This window comes from Macrobrachium nipponense, chromosome 7 (genome assembly GCF_015104395.2).
Source record: "Macrobrachium nipponense isolate FS-2020 chromosome 7, ASM1510439v2, whole genome shotgun sequence".
Classification (NCBI taxonomy): Eukaryota; Metazoa; Arthropoda; class Malacostraca; order Decapoda; family Palaemonidae; genus Macrobrachium; species Macrobrachium nipponense.
This window is the reverse complement of record NC_061109.1, coordinates 14,116,337-14,138,380: the sequence shown is the minus strand read 5'-3', so window position 1 is coordinate 14,138,380 and position 22,044 is coordinate 14,116,337. Positions and strand designations below refer to the sequence as shown.

Sequence of the window (22,044 nt, the reverse complement as noted above, 5' to 3'; positions counted from 1 at the left end):
GGGAGATTGTCAAACAGTAAAAGTAATCCAAATACAAAATACGTCGTCAAGTCAGCGATAATTAACCCCTTTACAGAGAAAGGGAAGTAAATCCCTTCAGGGTGATGAAAGAGAAAAAGGAGACACAGTTACGATAGGAAATGAAGGTTCATCCGCATTTTCTTATTTACATAACAAAGAAGTAGTATTTTCCATGACAGAAGAAGAAATAAGAAGAAAAGATTTGCCTATTGTAAAAATTCCAATAAATGGAAAGACATGTACTGTACTCATTGATTCAGGTAGCAGTGTATTATAATTGATAAAATATCTTTAACCAGATATTTAGGCATCGCAGAAACTCAGATTCAGGGTCAAATTAAAGTAATAAAGGAAATAGCAGATCAGATGAAAAGTCTCGGGAATGTGAACCTAAAAATAGAAATTTTGTTGAAAGTTTTCTAGTTTTAGAAGACAAATGTTTTCCCGCACAAGATTTGTTCTAATTTAACTTAATGAGGAGATGTGGAATAATATTAGATAGTAGTGAAGGAAAGGTTAGCCTGAAATAGGATAATCAGAAGAGCGTATGTTTTACGCTTGATGAAGAAAAGTCTCCACCAAATCTGATCAATTTGTCTGAGACAGTTTCGACAAGCGAGACAGACATACGGGAGGAGCAGATAAGTAACAAGAACAAACAAGATAAGGTGAAAACAGATAAAGAAAGAGGAATTTCCACAGTTAGAGAATAATGAATTGTTAAGAAGAGCACATACAAATTATATATATACTCAGATATAAATAATTATTCAGATATAAATAAGTATGATGGCCAAAACACCGAATCTAACGAAAATCAATGCAGTAAATGTAATGTAGTAAATGAGTGGTGAAATGAAGGGAAAGTACTAAATGAAGTATTGCTCTTAAATAAAAATAAATAAATCAAATATAAATATTATAATAGAAGTAACTAAAGAATCCACTGGAGATACAGAAGTTTGCTATTTTTCAGACATGAAAAAAGAAGAAATATGTTGTGTTAGCACAGCTAATGATAATAAAGTACAGTTTATACTTAACAGAGGAGTAACTTTGTATTCAGAATGTTTAAAAAAAATTTATTTGCGATCAAACGAGGATGTAAAAGATAAATATATTCTATTATTGAATGAAGAATTGCCAGATTCTGTCAGAATGTATAATTCACTTGTCCACATGAATGGTGATAACTGCGAAGTCTATGTCCAAAACTATTCAGATAACAGACTAACACTATACGCAAGCAGTGTCTTTTGCATAGGAATCCCTATTAACAATCGTTTACTAACAGTAGAAGAAAAAGCATTTTTCTCTATAAATGGCCAACACTCTAAAATAAGTCAGGAAGTGAATAAAACAGATTTTCCAGAAAAGAGAAACAAGTTAATTCAGGTACTAGAGAAATACAGAATTATAATAGCTTTAGAAGGAGATAAACTAGGAAGAACAAATGTTCTACAACATAGAATTTTGTTAGATGATGGAGCCAAGTCATTTTTTATTCCTGATCACAGATTACCAATAAGCCAGAGACCCATGGCTGATAATCTGATAGAGGAATGAAAAGAGATGGAGTAGTAATTCCTCCTAAATCTCCAAACAATTCTCCTTTATAACTTGTTCTAAAGAGGGATGGCAGTTAGAGACTTGTAATAGATTATAGGAAGTTAAATTCCAACACAATTCCAGATCGAATTGCCGATGCCGGTAATTCAAGATATGTTAGCTCATTAGGAGGAGCAAAAATAATTCCATCCTTAGATTTACTTAGTGGGTATTGGCAAGTACCTCTCGATGAAAAATCAAAACAATTCATTGCCTTCAGCGCACATAAAGAACATTTTGAAGTAATGCCATTTGGACCCACATCAGCTCCATTACCATTCGTCAGAGTAATGTTACAAATGCTGGGAGATATAGAAAATGTTGCAGTATACTTGGACGATGTTATCATTTTTAGCAGACTTAGAAAGCCATCTCAGAGCAATTAGTGAAGATGGACTGCACATGCAGGCCGGTAAAATAAAGGCAATAATTGATTATCCAGCTCCCACTAACTTGAAAGCATTAAGAATGTTCCTAGGTATGGTAGGTTATTATAGACCTTTTATAAAAAGTTTTGTTACTATAGCCAAACCTTTGACAGAACTAACCAAAAAGGATGTTAAATATGAATGGAAGGATGAACAAAAAACAGCCTTTCAAACATTAAAGAACAAAATGACCAGGAACCCCGATTTTTCAAAAGATTTTTTTTTAGCTTGTGATGCCTCTAGTACAGGGCTAGGAGCTATATTGTTACAAAAGACCAAAACTAGGATGAGGGCAGTATATTATGCTAGTAGAGTTTTAAACCCAGCAGAAAGACATTATAGTACCAAAAATGAGAGTGTTTAGCTCTAAATTGGGGTTTAAAGGAGTTTAGACATATACTTTTGGGTCATAAAGTTAATGTGCTTACTGATCACAAACCCATTCGTGACTTGTTTAAAAAGAGAGCCGTCACCAATAACATGGAATTCAGTAGGTGGTTCATTAGTGTATTAGAATTTGCCCCAGAATTCAGACATATTCCAGGAAAATATAACACTCTGGCAGATGTATTATCCAGATCTCATGAAGACACAGAAAAAGACATTACAACTAATACCTTTTGTTTTGTATGGACAGCAAATATAAGTGAAACTTATATAAAGAGAATCTGATAAAAGCCTATGCTTTCAGATCCAAAATGAGGCTCATCATAACCTTAGTTATAATTGGACTCATCTCTTCCGAGGTGGAGATAAGATACTGATCATTGTTAAAAACACATGGAAAAGTCAGAATGATCAGAGACTTAGGAATAATTTCTATCGACATAACAACAGTGTTAAATAGTGCAGAAACATTAAATAAAATTCAAACAGATATAAAGTCAATAATACAGAACGGTGACAATAATAGTGCGATAGATTTGTTAAAAAATTTAACATAACATAGAAAATACAGTGAACAAGAGTCAAAGAGATCCCTGTTACCCTTCATTGTAACTACTTTGAACACATTATTTGGAGATGCTACCGAAGCAAATGTAGAGCATAAAAAAGAAGAATAGACAGGTTGGAAAAATGGGCAGCAGCAAGAGGCACAGTGATACATAAAGTGATTACCTCACATAATCAGAATGCCGAACAAATAGAAAACTGGAAAATTTTATAAATCAAGTAAATCAGAATGTAACAAAAGAACTAAACAAGTTGGAAAACATATCGTGTCAAATACATTTGCTCTAGAAAGTAAAGTGACACTTCAGGAACATCAGAACACATTAAATGCCATTCTGCTTGCTTATAAAAGTATTTTTGAGCACAACATTAATCACTCCTACAGAGTTAGAAGACATTATTAAATTTTGTGTAGTAGAGAAACACTTTTAACCACTTGTGAAAGATGTATTCAATTTAATAAGTGCCAAAGTGATTTATGATAAAATGATTTTAGTTGTACCTTTCAATACTAGGATTACAACCACGTTAGTCACTTTGTACCCATTTCCTATGTTAATTAACAATCAGATAATCATTACAAAAGGTGATATTAAACATTACTATTGTCATTTTTCACTGATAAACAATTTAATGAGTGTATATTGCTAAAATCTAATGTGTTTACAATATATGAATTCAACAAACAAGTGCCATATAAAAATTACTCATATAAGATAAGAGAATTCAAATTGTCTCAATTAGAATTTTTAAAAAAAACTTAAAAACTTGAACTATGTTGATGACTAGTATTTTTTCTACAAGGAAAATGTATCCCCAATTTTATCATTAGGAAATCTAGTAGTAATAATAGTAAATGTTGTTTTGTTTATCATAATGGTAAGGAGAATGATCATTAATAAAATACAAGGGATACTGACAGAAATTAAAAGAAATGGACTATGATTGACAATTAATGTTAACATTATTTTTTACTTGATAAGGATTTAATATGCTTATAATTTGATATGCTTAATAATTTGATACGTATATTTTTTACTTGGTAATAATTTGATATGCTTTTATTTTTCTTCTTTAATTGTGTCCATTATTACCAATAGTTGCTAATTTAGTTATTGTTATATCCATTGTTATTGTATTTATTGGAACACTGAGGATAGTGTGTGGTGGTGGCCGAGTGATGTAATGTTAGTTAGGGAAAATTAAGAGAGAGAGAGAGAGAGAGAGAGAGAGAGAGAGAGAGAGAGAGAGAGAGAGAGAAATCCACTGATAGACAGATGGATAGACAGAGAGAATAAGAGAATAGAAAGAGAGAGAGAGAGAGAGAGAGAGAGAGAGAGAGAGGGGCCGGGGGGGGGGGGGGGGTACCGTGAACAACGTAAGTACTCTCGTAAAAACCCAAACAAGTGAGATGTTTATCGAACTGGCGACCATTAATTAAGAGCATTTGTTGCTTTATTTGAATAACCTTTCAACTCCCACCAGAACCAGTACATTTCCAGTGATGTCATTAGTCACGCCCGATCGAAGGAGGTGTTAGAATTAATTTGGGCCCAAACAGGTGCGACAATGGACGTTACCGCCATCTGTTACCAGAGGGCGGTAACAGAAAAAGTCCGCCTACTACTGAAGGAGGTCAGCAGAAGAAGCAGAGAAGCGAGAAAGGAGAAGAAAGCGACAGAAAAAAAAACCAAAGCAGTACAAATAAAAAAGAAAAGAAAAAAAGAAAAACCAGAAACATAAACCAGCAGCAACGCAAAAAAGAAAACGGAAAAGATAATTAAAGAAGAGGAAAAAAAAAAAAAACAAGCAAACAAGCAAAAAAAAAATGCTAAAAACCGCGCACACATGCGCAGCAGAGAAAAAAACAAAACAAAAAAAAAAAAAAAAAAAAAAAAAAAAAAAAAAAAAAAGGAACAGAAAAAAAAAATTGTGGGAAAAAAGCAAAAAAAACATAAAAACAAAGCAGAGAAGGAGCAGAGCTTCCAGAGGTGAGGTGGCAAGCCTCATCAAGCCGTGGGGAAGAAAACTTCAAACATCAAGACTTCACCTCCACTCTCAAGTCAAACTAAAACTTGTAAATTTTACTGTATATTTTTATTAGTGTGAATGAAGTAAGAAAAACAACTTCGTTGTGTCTTTCTAAGCCTCCTGAGACTTCAAGAATCCAAAAAAATCTACGATCTACATTATAAAAAAAAAAAACTATTTTACACTGATGTCATACAATACAAATAAAATAAAAAAGAATAAATATAAACTAATCTTTGTATTTGTGACAGCTGAGAACAAGCAATAAAAGCAAGGGCATAGATATGTCTATATATATATATATATATATATATATATATATATATATATATATATATATATAAGTCATATCACATTACCGTGATTCATATACATATATCCATCTACAAATGTCCTTTAATATCTATTTCGCTCTACCTCGGAATTAATATATTTTCATATATGTTTAACCGAAGGGGAATTTTCTAGACGATAATAGAATTGCCGGCCGACGGGCACGAACCATCGGCATCTTCAATTCCAGGACTGGCAGTGAAGCCTTAGCCCACCCTGCCACCGCTGGCGGGGTGGGCTAAGGCTTCACTGCCAGTCCTGGAATTGAAGATGTCGATGGTTCGTGCCCGTCGGCCGGCAATTTGTTTCCATTATCGTCTAGAAAATTCCCCTTCGGTTTAGAAACATATGAAAATATATTAATTCCGAGGTAAAAGCGAATTAGATATTAAAGGACATTTGTAGGGCGTGTATCTATTTATATATTCATATAATTATTATATATTTTATATCCTATAATAATAGATAATACGTGTATTTTATATATTATTTAAGATATATAATTATTATTAATATAATATATTAATATATATATGTATATCACTATATATAGTCTCTATAGAATAATAATATAACCTATATACAATTTTATCATATATGCATATAATATTTATATATATATATATATATATACATATATATATCTATATATATATATATATATATATATATATATATATATATATATGAAGTCCTGATTTCTCCTCTAAAAAAATCCCCTCAGTTAACATATATCAGAATATATAAATCCGAGGTAAAACGAATTGGATATTAAAAAGATATTTGTAGCATGTATATGAATCACGATAATGTTATATTTATATATATACATATAAGTATATATATAAATATGTGTATATGTATGCGCATATGTTCCAAAATGATATGATATATAGATATATATATATATATATATATATATATATATATATATATATATATATATATATATACAGAGAGAGAGAGAGATGATGTGTGTGTATGTGCATATAATCTACAATAATTTATCTCACTTTGTGAAGATTAATTTATATATAATTTGATGCCTTCACCCACAATCTTGACTGGTTGCTTTGCGCTGTTTCACTAAATGTGTTCCCTTAATGTATTTTTTTTTTATGACTAGCATCGCTTTTCACAGTACTATTAATTAGAGTTCAAAAATAAGAACTAATATGATGTTGAAAATGAAGATAAATAAGCTAATTACTGCTAAGTGTAAATCTTACATTAATTGTTTTTCTTAATTATCAGGTACAAAGGATTGGAAGTTCTACTATTGGACGTTTTAGCGGAAGCTGCGAACTTCACATACCACTATGTGGCCCCTGCAGACGGGGAATGGGGTAGACTCAAACCCAGTGGCGTGTGGACTGGCATGATAGGTAATGCTATAAATCATCGATCTTGAGCAACATAAAAAAAAAAAAAAAAGACCTGCTACTAACCTTTCCACAGCCTTGTTCTGCCCTTCCGCCTTCTCTCCAAGAAGAGAAGCTAGATAATGCCGAGCGTTTTTTCTCCGAGATAAGAAATGGCCTTTTTTTGATGTCGGTACTGTATTACATCAATTAAAGGTGAAGGCATTCACTGACAAGATGTGGGCTAAGAGAAGAGCACAAAAACTGGCATCGATTGACTTACCTTCTCTCCCTCACACTCATTTCCTTGATTGATATATTTCACCTACTTCACCAATCCAAGAATTTCTTTGTATTTATTTCATCAACATTCACAAAATATACGATATATATTTGCTGTTTCCACAAATCAAAGCCTGTTGGCAATTTCCGTGCAAAGCCAGTGAATGTAAGTTCAGTAGGGAAGTGGCTATAACTTTCTTCATCAGTAAACGACCTTATTTATATTTTACAAATAATATTAAGTTGGAAATTGCAAGAATTTTATATAGAAGAGGATCGACTGTGGATACACATACCAGATTCCTATACTAATGTGTAAAATAATGTTTCCTCCTGTATACATCTCCTCAATGAACACATTTGCATCTTTCACTATCTTCTTTTAATTTCAGAGAAGTAACACGCCAGCCCTTGACATGTCAAGCATGAGCACAATAGCACCCGTTCAAAGGGATTTAATCTATGATATAATGAACATGATAAACAGGCATTGCAATAATTATTGTTCAAATATGACCTACCTTCTTAACACATCATAACAGAATACATTAATAACATTACAAGTGGCTAGCAAACACTCATTATCGGAATGTTTCCGAACGAATGCTAAAAGGTTATCACCAAGTTGAGAAAAGAACCAGAGAACAGACCTGAATATCAGAATCTCATTAGCGCAGATGATATATATATATATATATATATATATATATATATTATATATATACATATATGTATATATATATATATATATAGATATATATACATATGTATATATAATATATATATATATATATATATATATATATGTGTGTGTGTGTGTAAACGAAAAGAACACAGTTAAACGAGCTCAGTCCGCACCACTGAACCTACCATGTGAAGCCAGTACTATGAACATCACCGTTGAAAGCACCAAGGGGGTACGTCACATTCTACCTAAAAGCACAGAAGTCGGGTATGCATATCTAGGGCATATAATTATCAGTGCATTTGAACAAATAAACCATTGCTAATGTTGAATGTACAAAGCACCACGAACTAAATCGCTACATGCAGTGAATAATTAACAATTCATTGCAAGAAGAATACCAATTTTGCTAATAGATAAATGCATAGTTATGTCAATTTCCACTTAAATCCCGGCTGACAACAATTATTCATTAGTATTCAGTTCAGGATATTACGTGGGAAAACCCATAAAGTATCCAGGATTATGATGACTTAAGCATATACATCTATGAGTTAGAGGGCTATCCGTCGTAATCAATCGTCAGTGGCAACTGAACTGACAATTTTCATGTAGACGCAATGGATATGGAACATGAGGAGATAACCGAGAAAACTAAGTCAGTGATAAGGGCACAGGTGAGCTAAGAATTGGGGTTGAGGCCAAAATATAAATGGAATAGGCCGCACGACAAGACCAAGGCTGGTGAGATAAAACAGGAATTGAAGGAGGCTCAATTTGTCGTACAATGAATGACCTGTAATTCACCACAAATAATGAAATGATTGATTCAGTTGAAATTTTTCTGCTCAATCTCTGTCTTATTCTAGATGGTAACCCTCTATAGTATCAAAGCGGAATTCTTCCAAATCATAAGATTATTCATGTAATGAAAGTCCTAGGTACTTTATGGGTTGTACAGCACCATATCTTGCACTGAACCAGAGATAAGTGTAAATAGTTGTTCATCTACCACCTAGGCTCAGTCTGTCCCTAATGTTACTTAATGTTAGAAGCTTAAGGGAAACAAAAATTAACCAATTCTTCAGAAATAAAAGTATCCAGCAGCACATAAAATGAGTGCAATTCAGGTGTTGCACCAGCAAATAATACAGGATTATCGGCGCAGTGAGTTTGAAATAAGACTTGTTTTGCATAGAAATCAAAACAACATTGTAGGACTGTTGACTAAAACAGCTACATTATACAGCTGAGAATACCTGCATTATTCAGCAATGTCCAGTTAAGTGTCTTACTGGAGGTTGATCTTGTAAACATCCCCAATTTCCTGAATTTGGATAACAATAGGCAACATGCCAGGCTGAATCAATTAATAGATTTCTTTGGTCCCAGCTGTCTGGAGCCCAATTGCAAAGTAAACCTTGAAATCCTGTAATGTAATGTCATTACTACTTCAGCTGTAAACTCAAATTGGAGGCTCTGACAACTTCAGAACATTAATTGGTATTATTACTATGCGGATTGTTCCCTTTCATTTTTTAGTCGTCACGACCTGTCCTATGACAATTCCTAAACTGAGAATCTTATGGGATGGAAATTCTCTGAAAATGAAATTAAGGTCTATAATACCCAGAGTTATTACAAAAATTAATTCATTTAAAACCTGACATATTAGACGATGCAATATCCCATTCAGTAAAACAATTTCTTCGTTATCTTTAGCGTGATAAAATACTGATGATAATTTAAGTCAACAGTACATACAGTGCACTTGGCATTAAAATTCTTTCACCGTAATGAAGTAGCAAGGGAATTTTCTTAATCATTCAACTCATATCTTTTCACTGAGTTACAACAGACAGTATATTTAAATCTTACCCATGTTCCCTGAAACAGAATTGCAGTTCATCATACAGTGGTTCAAACCCAACACTCAATGTGCGACCACAATATAATTACAGTCGTTTAGATGACATCCTTTGTTTATCCACAAAGTTGAAAAAAATACTGTCAAGACGATTGTTACACCATTAATGACCCATAACCCATGAGTCTCAGCTAAGGGAATAACCCAAAAAGTCATTCAAACAATGCTCCCCTTAAATATCCTTCCTGAGAATATTTTTATTGATCCTTAGTCTAGTAGTATCTTCATTTAAGACTACTCATTACTTCTATTATGGTTCTCGAGTTGCCCTAGGACTTACAAAGAATGCTATGGCTATGAAGATTCCACAATCGCAATAGGATAACGAAGTATATTTTCAAGAACCTAAGTTGTATTTCCTGATTCTTACTGCCTTGTTTGGTCGCAGATGGTACACTATTACATCATCGGTTGCTGAGAAGCAGCTCAGAGAAAAGGTATTAAATGTCAACGAAATCTCTCCCAGGCGCAAGATGCAAGATATCGCATTACGTGGCAGTTCTCCAAAGACCCTTTGGCTATGATAACTCTCATTCACTGAGAACGTCTAATCGATCCTTTACCATACATGGTAATGGCATCATATCATTTTTCCACGTAGATGTACCTTTATCACCCTTTGCCCTTGGGCTTGGTATTCCCCATGTTTCTGAAATTTTCCTACTGTTTGAAAATTTTCATGTCTGATTTATATAACTTAAGTGGAAATATAGTGTACTCGAATATACACGCGATTCTTGTCAAATATATGAAAATATCAACCATTGAAGTTTAAACATCATATTAAATCATGATATATTTTCATCAGTAGTAAAAAAAGTTTCTGTTTCTATGATCAGCCGTAAAATCAACTTATACACCATCCCTTCCCAATTAGTACATGTGCAACTAGGAGGGTGAGTAGACCTGTGCTAGGGTAACTCAAAAGTTTTTTCACTTTGATTTTGATTATATTTCAACCTCGAAATTTGTTGTTGACAAAGTATTACTTCTCCCAACAGATATTGAAACTGTCCACAATACCCTTGCTGATTAGAGTCCGAGGGCACCATGTCCAAATCACGAGAACTGGGATATATTTCAGGAAGTTTCACAAACAAAATAAAGATTTTAAAGAGGGTGTAAGTTCACAGTGAACGTAATTTTGGATAATACTGAAAAAAGTGATTGTGAAATAAAAAACACTCTCAGAAACAATCTTCAGATGGCTACTTTATATAAAACATTGGAGAAACTTACTTGTTTTGGTTGGGTATTAGTCTTAGTGATAGATGGGGCAAAATATGATCCAACCCCTTTCTGGCAGCAAGTGCTCAGACTGCCTAGTTCCCATCAAATCACTTCTCAAGCTAAACTGTATGAATATGTAGCAAAAATAAATGGCTTTCAGGGTCTTCTGTGCTGAAATATTTCAAATCTCTGATAAGTTAAATATACTGCAATGCTGAGTCTAAAGTAATGATAAGTAACCCCTTACAGTAAGGCGGTAAGAAATCAACCCTAAGCCATTAACACTCGGTAATGTGGAGGATTATTTTAACTTCTGATTACAGCTCATGAATATAACTTAGTTCAGAGAAAGTGAAGGGATCCCGCTGCAAATCTTCATGCTGATTAACAATCAATAAAGATACTAGAAAAGTTCCCAAAGGAAGTATGGGAATGCTAAGATTTCCATTGCCAGTGGCTACTTTTCAGAGAATTTCCAAATTATCTCAACTTCATGAAAGCAAAGAAAGGAACCAAAGCTGGTCAGCAGTGACAGGTCAATATCCATTCTGTAATTGACTACCAAAATCTCTGAAAAAAAATATCAAGAAAAGATATAACTAAGACCAATTCAGATGACCCCAGGATGACTTAATAAAACTGTACCAATCAGAGAAATACTTAAGCTGTAATATCATCTCAAACTATATAAGATGAACGCCAAAAATGTCTGTCGCAGACATATTTTTGCTCCAGTTGTTATGGAATGCTGGAGAAGCTTGTGGATACTTCAAGGGGAAGCTGGAAAGCACTATCAAATCCCCCCCTGATTAATAATGATGAGCTAGCAGAGCCATTTTATCTGTAGGATAACTCGAGCACACTTGCTCTGGCTCTTTTATATCTATGATTATGATCACACACTTGGGAGATTGAATGAATTGTTGTTGACAAAATCTTTCATCTTTTCAGTTAAGTGTTCGCCCGCCACCTTTACAAATCATTACTGAAAGATTTTATTCAACCAACTGGCCAAAATGTTTTTCTAATGGCACCCTATTTTAAGATCATCACCCACTTGTAAATAAACATAAACCAATATAGAAAGATATTTTTATATGAAATTTATTTTAATAATTTGTATTTAAATTTATTTCGGTGTCAATAACCTCGATGTTGTGACGCCAGTTTTAATAAACTCATCAATCAATCAATTATCCTTTATCAATCAAATATACTAATTTTGCTCTTCCATGCTTTCTACCTTATCCCACAGAAAATCATTAAATAAAATCATCTCCCTTTCTTCCCTGTATGTTCGTAATCCTGATTTCATAGCTAATTAACACTTGCTAACCTGAAGAGATATTAAATTTCCTTGATGGCTTTATGTCACCTTAATCTCGCAACAACTACAAGTGTGATACCAAAAGGATAGATGAAAATGACAGGTTCATTCGCTTCTACTTGTTATTAGATAATATATAGATTTTTTTTCTGCTTTATCTTTTTGCTTCTGTTAGGTGAAAAGAAAATTTATTAATTATATAACTTGAAATTTATGATAGTATTCATAAATTTTGAACTTGCTTCACTTTTGAAGTGGTGTGGTCATGGATTGATTTTGAAATTTTTTTTGACAGGTATGGTAACTACTGAAAAAGCAGACTGGGCCATGAGTGACATAACATTCTCTCCTCAGAGGGAAGAATACGTTGATTTTTGTAAGCCGTTCATTTATGACGCTTCTGAGCTTGTAACTCCAAGAGCAAAGCTGCTCCCACAGTGGTTAGGGCCAGTAAGGTAAGACATCAAATATATAGGTAAACTCCTTTTTATGAAGATTGGTAATTTTTTTCTGTTTGCTATCGACTCCCCCAATAAAGTCTTTTTAGTAAATTTATTGCTTGTTAATTTTTTTTTAAACAATATTTGCTCAAACAGAAGTTAGGTTCATTCAAACTAAAGCAAATTCACCAGCAAGATATATGCATATCTAATCAAACACAAAATCTATACATGATTCTCTAACATTCATGAACAGCCTGAAAACAAAGTCAAGTAACTGTATATATATATATATATATATATATATATATATATATATATATATATATATATATATATATATATATATGATAATGATGGGAATAACACCAAGAGTAGAGGATTCGAGTTTTCGACAGGTGCTACACGTTCTCTTCTTGATATAGAAATTGCCTCCAAAGTGAAACCTATAAGGAAATTGTCGTCATTAGTGAAATCCCTTTCTTCTCCAATGTATGGAACACTTTCGCCTCTCGATGGATACTTCGTTCAAAGCCTGCTGAACAGAACCATTAACACATATGTAACCAATACCATTAAAGTACATGAACGTAAATTACTTAAACTCGGTATTCACCAACCTAAGTTCATTGACCCAAATAGTGTCAGTTTTAATATCTCTGATTATACACTATCTAAAAAAACAGACTCTTTTAGCATTAAGCTTGGATTTTTGTTTACCAATTTTAAACCCAAATATTGTGATTTTTTCCTCGTGTTTGAAATGTTTTTCCATAACATTCGGTTGTTACCTTCTCATAATAATCTTGAAAAAGCATGTCAGTCCATACAGACCTTGGCTCATGAAACTCTCTCGCTCTGAAGGATATTTTATGACTGGCATTTTCAGGAAAACTTTTACCGGCCTTGGGTTAAACTTTTTGAGTCACTGTCCCTTTGTTTTCAAGGTTAGTTCATGAAGAACTCTGATTCATCGAGCCTTTTCCCTTCGCTCCAACTGGAATCACTTTCACCTGGAAGTTAGGTTTAAGAGACTTATTCTAAGAATAATTGCTATCCCCTGAACATGCTCAATAAAATCCTTAAAGAATTCCTATACAATGTTTTTAAGCCAAAAACTGTAGTCTGCACCGCTCCCAAAAAGACAATGTATGTTTCACTATCATTCACTAATAATTCTGGCCCACTCAAACGTAAATTATTGTCACTATTGAATTATCATTATACCCTTATGTTGAGTTCAGATTTATTTTTAATAACCCTCTTACAATTGGAAGATTGTTTCACTTTAAATACACTCTCCCGAAGTTGATGCGTACCTGCACTGTTTACAAGTTAATGGTCCAAAATTACATTTTGGGACTTATGTGGGATGTACCAAACGCCTACTTAAGGTGCGCATCGACTCTTATAGGGGCGTCAACCATCGTACAGGCTTAGCTTTAAGCAAAAAAGAATATAGTGCAATTAGACTTCATGCCATATCTTGTCACCATCACATACAGTACAGTGATTTTGAAATACTCGGACAAACAAAAAAAAGCCATTCGCTTCTCCTTTTAGAATCCCTCCATATCAAACAACAATCTCCAACACTCAATAACCAAATCACCTCTGTTCCTTTGTTCATTGCATAATTTGCTAGTTTTCTTATATTTTTGTTCTCTCTCCTCTCCTCTCCTCTCCGTCTTCCTCTTCCTCTCTCTCTCTCTCTCTCTCTCTCGCTCTCTCTCCTCTCTCTCTCTCTCTCTCTCTCTCTCTCTCTCTCTCTCTCTCTCTTATACCCACACCACTTCTCCCCATTTCATTCGCAGTTTTCTCACTCTCCCAGTTGTCATTTAACTACGACATGAACAGTAGGTTCTCCAGTATTTTGTACTACAGTATCATTATTTTTATTTTTACTCTGAATATTCAAGCTTTTTTTCGCTCTCAGTATATTTCTGCGTTTTACGTAATCTCTTTTAACTTGTCATTGTTCTTTTATGATTTGCAGTTAACTTAGTTTTTATGTCCCTTTTTTACCGAGTGTTGTGTATTTTATGTTCCTTTTTTATTTTATGTTATGTATTTTAAAGTGTTGTAATGTTTTTAGATATATCCAATCAGCATTGTTTTCTTATTGTTTCTCTTTCTTGTATCATTTTATAGATAAGTGACCCTCTCCCTTTCATTCTCTCTGTCACCCTCTTCTCAAACCCTACCTACCCTCTTTGGTGCCATTGACGTTTAATCCCTCAGTATTAATTTCTAAACATCAAGTCATATTTCTACCGAAATTAGGTATGTTAAATTCATAAAGTTACTAATATTATGGGCAACACCAACCTCGTTTCACAGTCAGAACCAGACAGCGTATCAAGGAATCCCTTCCTACCCCCGCCCCTTTGGTGCTATTTGGTGCTAGTGATGTCTTAACCCCACAAGAAGTCGAAAACCCTTGCAGAAATCCATTGCTTCTCTTTCCCTCATGGAATTTGTCTTTGTATGTACTATCTATCTGTCTATCCGATTATCTATCTATCTATCTATCTATCTATCTATCTGTCGAATCATCTTATCTTATCTATCTATATAGATATAGATAGATAGATAGATAGATAGATAGATAGATAGATAGATAGATAGATAGTACATATAAAGATAAATTCCATGAGGGAAAGAGAAGCAATGGATTTCTGCAGGGGTTTTCGACTTCTTGTCTTGTACTTAGCAGACTGAAGAAAGATATAAAAATAAGTTTTCAAAGAAAGCTTGTATAATTGACAGATGGGGATTACAAAGGAAAAAATATGTACCTGAAATCCAACACAAATGAAGAATTAGTATATCTACCAAAACAGGGTTAAGAGGTTTCAAAATAGATTAGGCCCGACATCTCAGAAGCAGGGACAAGAAAATTAAAAGATCATACAAGGAACTTGATTGACTACCAAAAAAAAGTTGTAAAAGATCTGGCAATCACTGAGCTTTCAATCTAATTATCCTTTGAGAGTTTTCACTTAAATAAATATAGCATTAGAGGTTTGCCCAGTTTTGACAGAATACTTTTGCTGTTTAATTAATTCGAAGTTCTAAATCCTTGCTAGATTGACCAATATGAAAAAAAGGGGCTGTCCAAACATGGAAATTTATATATTATGTTCTTCTCACCTATATAATTCTCTAGATTTTGTTTATAAATTAAACAAAATCACTTTTTGCCCCACTGATAGATTCGTTAGTTTTTACTAAACCCCCTATATATTCTATTTTAGAGTATCTTAGTAATGAACTAATCCATCATGAATTACCTCTATTTGTAAGTCAAATTATTAACTCACTAGGTGGTGCATTTGTGATTGTAAGTTTATATATTCAATGGTGAATTTTACCATACAAATATTTGGTATGGCAATGAGCATACCATTGTCTCCACTCCTCTCAAACTTCTTTTAAAAATAATTTCACCTAATGTCGTGTATTCTCCATTAAAGTGGTATAGATATATTGAAGATATTTTAATTGTTTTGCCTGCTGGCATTGACTTAAACGATTTACTCTCTAATTTGAATAACCAGGTACCATCTATTAAGTTTATTCTAGAATTAGAAAAAGACAATTGCCTCCGTTTCTTAGATGTTTTAATACACAGAGAACATTTCGATTCAAATTCAGTATTTATAGGAAACCAACCAACAATTTAACTTATTTCCATTTTTATTCAGGCCATCCTTTAACTTAATATCGAAATATAACATTTTTCTTCTATGTTTTTACAAGCATTACGGATTGCCAGTCCCTGGTATTAGGATCAAGAAATTGAATACGTTTTATCAAAGCATCGGATAGAAGTGAAAGTTGGCAAGTGTATATTTTATAACCCTACCTAAGTTTTGCAATTATTATTTTGTACCTACGTGCAATAGCTTTGGTACTTATCAGAGTAAAAGTAAGTTTCCTATGTCAGAGCCATCAAAATAGCAGGGAGGTGTTTTGAACGCAATAGTAGCGTTAACCTATGACGTCAAGAGGCTCCACCCACAGTGAAGAGAAGTTTATGTGTGAGGAAAACGCCTCTTCACTGTGGCCCTGCCTGCTTTCCGATGACATCATATTCATTGATTGATATTAGTGCCCATGCTACACTTCAGCGATATCAGTGATGATGAGCAGGATTCATCATCGTCCCTTGATTGCATTATCATTCTCATTATTATTAAAAGTAATTGCTGCCTCAGCTGCATTAATTTTATATAGGTTCTTCTCTATGTGTCTAATGATGGTTTTCTCAATTTTGCTTAAATTGGTGAGCAACGCACCGAAGGTTAGCATGTCTCAATTAGGTAATTATGCAAGTCAGTTTTAATTTACCTTCTTTACTATCGCCCCAAGAAAGAGGCCTTCAGGGAATTACCAGGCATAGGAAATAAAACCTAAACCTTCTCGCCTACCGCAAAGTTATGTGGCTTAACCTTGCGATCAAAATAATATTACATCTCAACCTGACTTTTTTTTTCAAACATTTACCGCCAAACTCCCACGTCTTTGTCAATTTCTCATTTAGGCCGGAGACACAATCAAGGAATTTAATTTCATCACTCCAAACTCCTCTTATTACTTCTAGAAGGCCTCGAACAGAGTGCCCAGATACCAAATTGAACAAAGACAGACCTAAAGATTGACTAGTGGCGGACCTGAAAGCAAATAATAAATATGGGAGTTCTTTGTCCCATTCAAGATCAGGAAACTCCTGACATCCCTCGACACATAGAGATAACAATTCTTTCAACAGAGCCAACATTAGCCTTTTTAGGCGCTACCTTGCCGTTAGTGACCACATGACCAAAATATACAACTTCAGCTTTAGCGAAGTCACTCTTATCTAAATCAATTACTAATCCTGCTTTTGACAACACGTTAACGAAAGCCTTTATCCGTTTCAGATGCTCTCTTAACTTCTCGAATTATTCTCTGTTTTTTGGATACACTTGGATACAAAGCCTTGAGATCCAAGTGCAAGAAATATGAAGAAATTATGATGTCCAGTAATGGGAAGCGAACCCAGGTTACCATAATCATGATGAGATCACATAGCCGACCTGACCACGAGTTAGGATAAAAGTCTATTGCCTCTCATAGTACATACATATACCTCTCGTTTTCAGATATAAATTAAAGTTGGAGTAGATCCTTCCTCATCATTGTGATCGAAGTGGGCAATCGTTTTTATTGCTTATTAAGATGAAATATACGTAGAATCTGCCAGTCACTTTTTACCAGATACATATGTAGTTGTAATAGCCACATTATCTTCGTCTGGAGTCGCTGGAATGGTACTGCGTCATGAGTTCGTGACGCATCAGTACCGTTTCCTTTTATCACTTCAAAAATTCCCCTTTAGTGATAATTCCCCTGCGGGCATATTCCTGAAGTGGCGCGAATTCGATATTTAAAATTTGTTGTTTATTGAATGCATATTAATCACGGTGTAATAACAATTTATTTCATAAAACACACACGCACACACACACACACGCACATATATATATATATATATATATATATATATATATATATATATATATATATAGTATATCATATATATATATATATATATATATATATATATATATATATATATATATATATATATATTACCTGTGTCCTAAAGTTCTTTACCAGCGTTACTTAAAACGAATTTTCAAGAAAAACGTTTGCACCTAATTAGTCAGGCAATTATTTTAGAACTTATTTTTTCATTTCGTATATTTCTTTTATTTCTTCACTTTGGAATTTATTTTAGTCATACTGCTTTCATTTATGTTTATCGGGGATTTAGCTATATTGATCAAAGAATGGCAGAGAAATATTAAACCGTAACCTCTTGCAAAATTATTTCAACGGTTCTCAGGTAGTTTGTGCGTAAACAATTTGCTGGCAAACGTGTCAGCCGATAGGAGGAAAATCTGGAGAATTCGTCATATCAGAAAAATGAGACATTACCTGGAAAAACGTTTGTTCGTTAGACAGAGGTAATTCATGTAAAACTGATAAATTTTCTTTTCAAATTGTATGTGTTCGGCCACAAAGAAAAGTACTTGGTTAAAACCCACGAAAAACGTTTTTTTATGTTTATGTTTTTCTCTTTACAGACCATTAAGTCTGGAGGTGTGGATTGGAGTCGTGGTCATGGTAGCCTTTTCCGGGCCTTTTCTTTGGTTTTTGGCTAAACTCTTCGTTGGCTCCGAGATAGCCTACGTCAAATACTTCCAGGAGATCGGCAACGCAATAATGTACATTTTGCAACCCGTCTTTCAGGTACAATGTGTGAATGGTTCTCTAAGCCACCACCAAAACAGTCTTTGTCTGCTTTGCATGCTTGTGAACTCATTAATGGAATGAGTGAAGTTCTTCAACATTGCATGAGAATAGTTATTTTTTATACCTGTTTTTATTCATTTTATGAAAGCCTGGTACGATTAGCACTTCACTCAACAAATTAGTTTGTTCTTTTTCTTGCTTTTGTCACCCAATTGAACTTTGACATTTGAGATCGAAGTGCTGCAACTGCTATGACATTATTGGCGGAATTGACGTTTTAGATATTAATTCTTTTTGTCTCCTGACGTTTACTTCTCGTTAGTTTTCTTCATTTCAACAAATTCTCAGTAGAGTTTTTGTCTGTAACCTTGCCATTGAATTGTTCTGGGTGTATTGAACGATGAAACGCAAATATGGAATGTTTCTTTTGTTCAATATTCATATATATATATAGATATATATATATATATATATATATATATATATATATCATATATATATTATATATATACATTACTATACATATATATATATACATATATACATATATATACATATATACATATATATGTACATATATATATATATATATGTATGTATGTGTGTGTGTGTGTGTGTGTGTGTGTGTAAAAAATTTTATTATATTTCTGTATTTTCGTTTTCGTCTTTGGATCTTTCCAAAATTTTAATTCTTTCTGATGAATTTTTACAGACATTCCAAAGGATGAGTGAGTCTGTATTTTATTCAGGTGTTGGCAATTACTATGAAAATCGTGTAATCTCCATGTGTATGTGTGTGTGTGTAAGAGAGAGAGAGAGAGAGAGAGAGAGAGAGAGAATGAGTGGACGGGTAGATCTTCTAATTTTGAAATTTAGAAGATAAAGGAGAACATAAAATTATAACTTCCTATTCTGCATCTTGCGCTAGTCTCCTGTGTATTTTTCTACCAATTGTGTGTAGAAGAGAGGTCACACACAAAGAGTCCTCCTTTGGGATGTCTTATTGCTGACAAGATATTCTTTCATTTTTATTTCTTACAAATCGCGCATAGTGTCCGGTCGTTGCATAGACTGTCATAGAGGTAACTACATATTCTCCGATAAGAGATCTCAATATAAAAAAATGTTTGGTAGGAAATGAGCATGAATGTTCTCTTTCTTTCTCCCTCACTGTCTGTTTTCTTTTCGCCAGAAGGGGCACCCAAACGACGTCCGCGATGCTCCAGGAAGACTCTTCTACGGAACGTGGCTGATCTTCACAATGATTATCGGAATTCTGTACTCATCGTCTCTCACTTCCTTCCTCGTCTTCCCAGGATATCAGAAACCCATCGAGAATTTACAACAACTGGTGAAATCAGACATTGGATGGGGAAAGGTTAGTGTCTACGGGACTTTATCCTGGATTGAAAATTGTTTGCCTAGAGGCCCTCGTTCATCTGACGGCGCAAAAACTAGAAATAATGTGCAGGAAATGAATGACACTACATATATCACTACACCGTCTGTCAGTTGTCATTATAATTCATCACAATAATGTTTTAGCAACATACCAAGAGATTTACGCACGTAAACATATGTAATTGTGCCATATTTTCTTTTATCTTTTACGGAAAAAGCTTTTGACCGATCATCCAATTATGTATTTGGAGAATGCTGGTGCAGCTATATAGTACTACCAACTATCTCAACAATAACGTTAGTTTTCACCCTGTAGTTCACAAAGAGGACAAATAGCCACACTGTTACAGTTAGCTATAACATCCAAGATCAAGATAAAGTAGATCTTAAATTTTTCTATTTTTCCTTGATATTGCAAAAAAAAGGTGCTTGGGAAATTATATGAAAGCTAAATGAAAATGTCATAAATTAAGCTGTGACAAAATCCACATTAGAAAATTGTGGCCTACTGAACATGGTGCTCACTAGGGGACAGAGTTGCAATACCCTCTCCTGAAGGCATCATACTCAAATCACCAAGTGAGGGGACAAGCCAGTCCAACTTGCTACCGGTCTAGCTGCTGCCTGGTCAAGCCAATCGAGCATGAAAACAGTAGCAAAAACTAAAATAATGAATCAATGAAATGCAATAGGGCTAGGGCGTGCTGCAGTATACCTGACAGCAATGAGAAATGTGCAAAGGGTACCGCAGAAGTCACGGCTGCGGCTAAAGAAATTACTGAAGAGATAGGATTGGAAAAAGAAAGGAAGGATGAGAATTGAAAATTGGAATGTTGGTAGCCTCACAGGAAAGGGAAGAGAGTTGGTTGATGACATGCAGAGAAGAGATATTATGATTCTATGGAAAGGAAAAGTGCAAAAAAGCTTGTAGAAGGACATAAAGTTTACTACGTAAGGAAAGATACAAGGAGTAACGGGGTAGGAATTATTCTCCATCCACATTAGCGGGAGAATGTCACAGAGGTCCAGCGTGTGAGTAATGATGGGCTCATGACTTGAAGTTCGTGAAAGATAAGAGGGTATAGCATATCAATTCGGCATACGCCCCTCAACAAGGGTGTAGTGAGGAGGAGGAGGAGGAGGAGGAGGAGGAGGAATTCAGGGGGAAATTAGAAGAATATATAGAAAGAGTTCCATGAGGTGAGTTATTAGTATTATCTGGGGACATGAGAGCTCATGTAGGTAAGAGTTCTGATGGCTTTGAAGGAATACATGGAAGACGAAACAAGGAAGGTGATTGTTGGAATTAGCAGAAGCTATGAATCTGGCAGTCTTGACTACATAGCCTTAGTAAAGAAGTCATCTGGTAAGTGGACAAAATGACACAAACTGATATGTTTTGGTTAGGAAGAAAGATAAGAAGATTATTATGGACTAGAAGGCTATTCCAAACGAATCTGTTGTAGCTCAACATAAACTGGTAGTGGTAGATTTTAGGTTGAAAGAAATAAAGAAAAGAAAACCTCCAGCCAGGAATAGGCAGATCAAAACTTGGGAGCTGAAGTGGCAGAAGGCAAAAGAGTTCAGAAGTAAAGTGGAAAGAGGCAGAGAAGAGAAGTATGTTAGTGGAAATTTCAGAATCGCCTGAGGAGATATGGGATGATATGAAAAATCTTAATGGTGGTGCCAACAGCAGCAGAGGTGTGTGGGAGG

At 34.2% G+C, this 22,044-nt stretch overlaps 1 protein-coding gene across 1 annotated transcript in view; it reads left to right on the top strand.

The window, feature by feature from the left end:
* LOC135217541 (glutamate receptor ionotropic, delta-1-like) overlaps positions 1 to 22,044 on the top strand; it is a 104,080-nt gene that overhangs the window by 41,592 nt on the left and 40,444 nt on the right. Inside the window, exons 3-6 of the mRNA XM_064253508.1 lie at positions 6,630 to 6,760; positions 12,483 to 12,642; positions 18,762 to 18,927; positions 20,123 to 20,308. Of these exons, the coding sequence (XP_064109578.1) occupies positions 6,630 to 6,760; positions 12,483 to 12,642; positions 18,762 to 18,927; positions 20,123 to 20,308 (643 nt within the window). The remainder of the gene's footprint in view (positions 1 to 6,629; positions 6,761 to 12,482; positions 12,643 to 18,761; positions 18,928 to 20,122; positions 20,309 to 22,044) is intronic.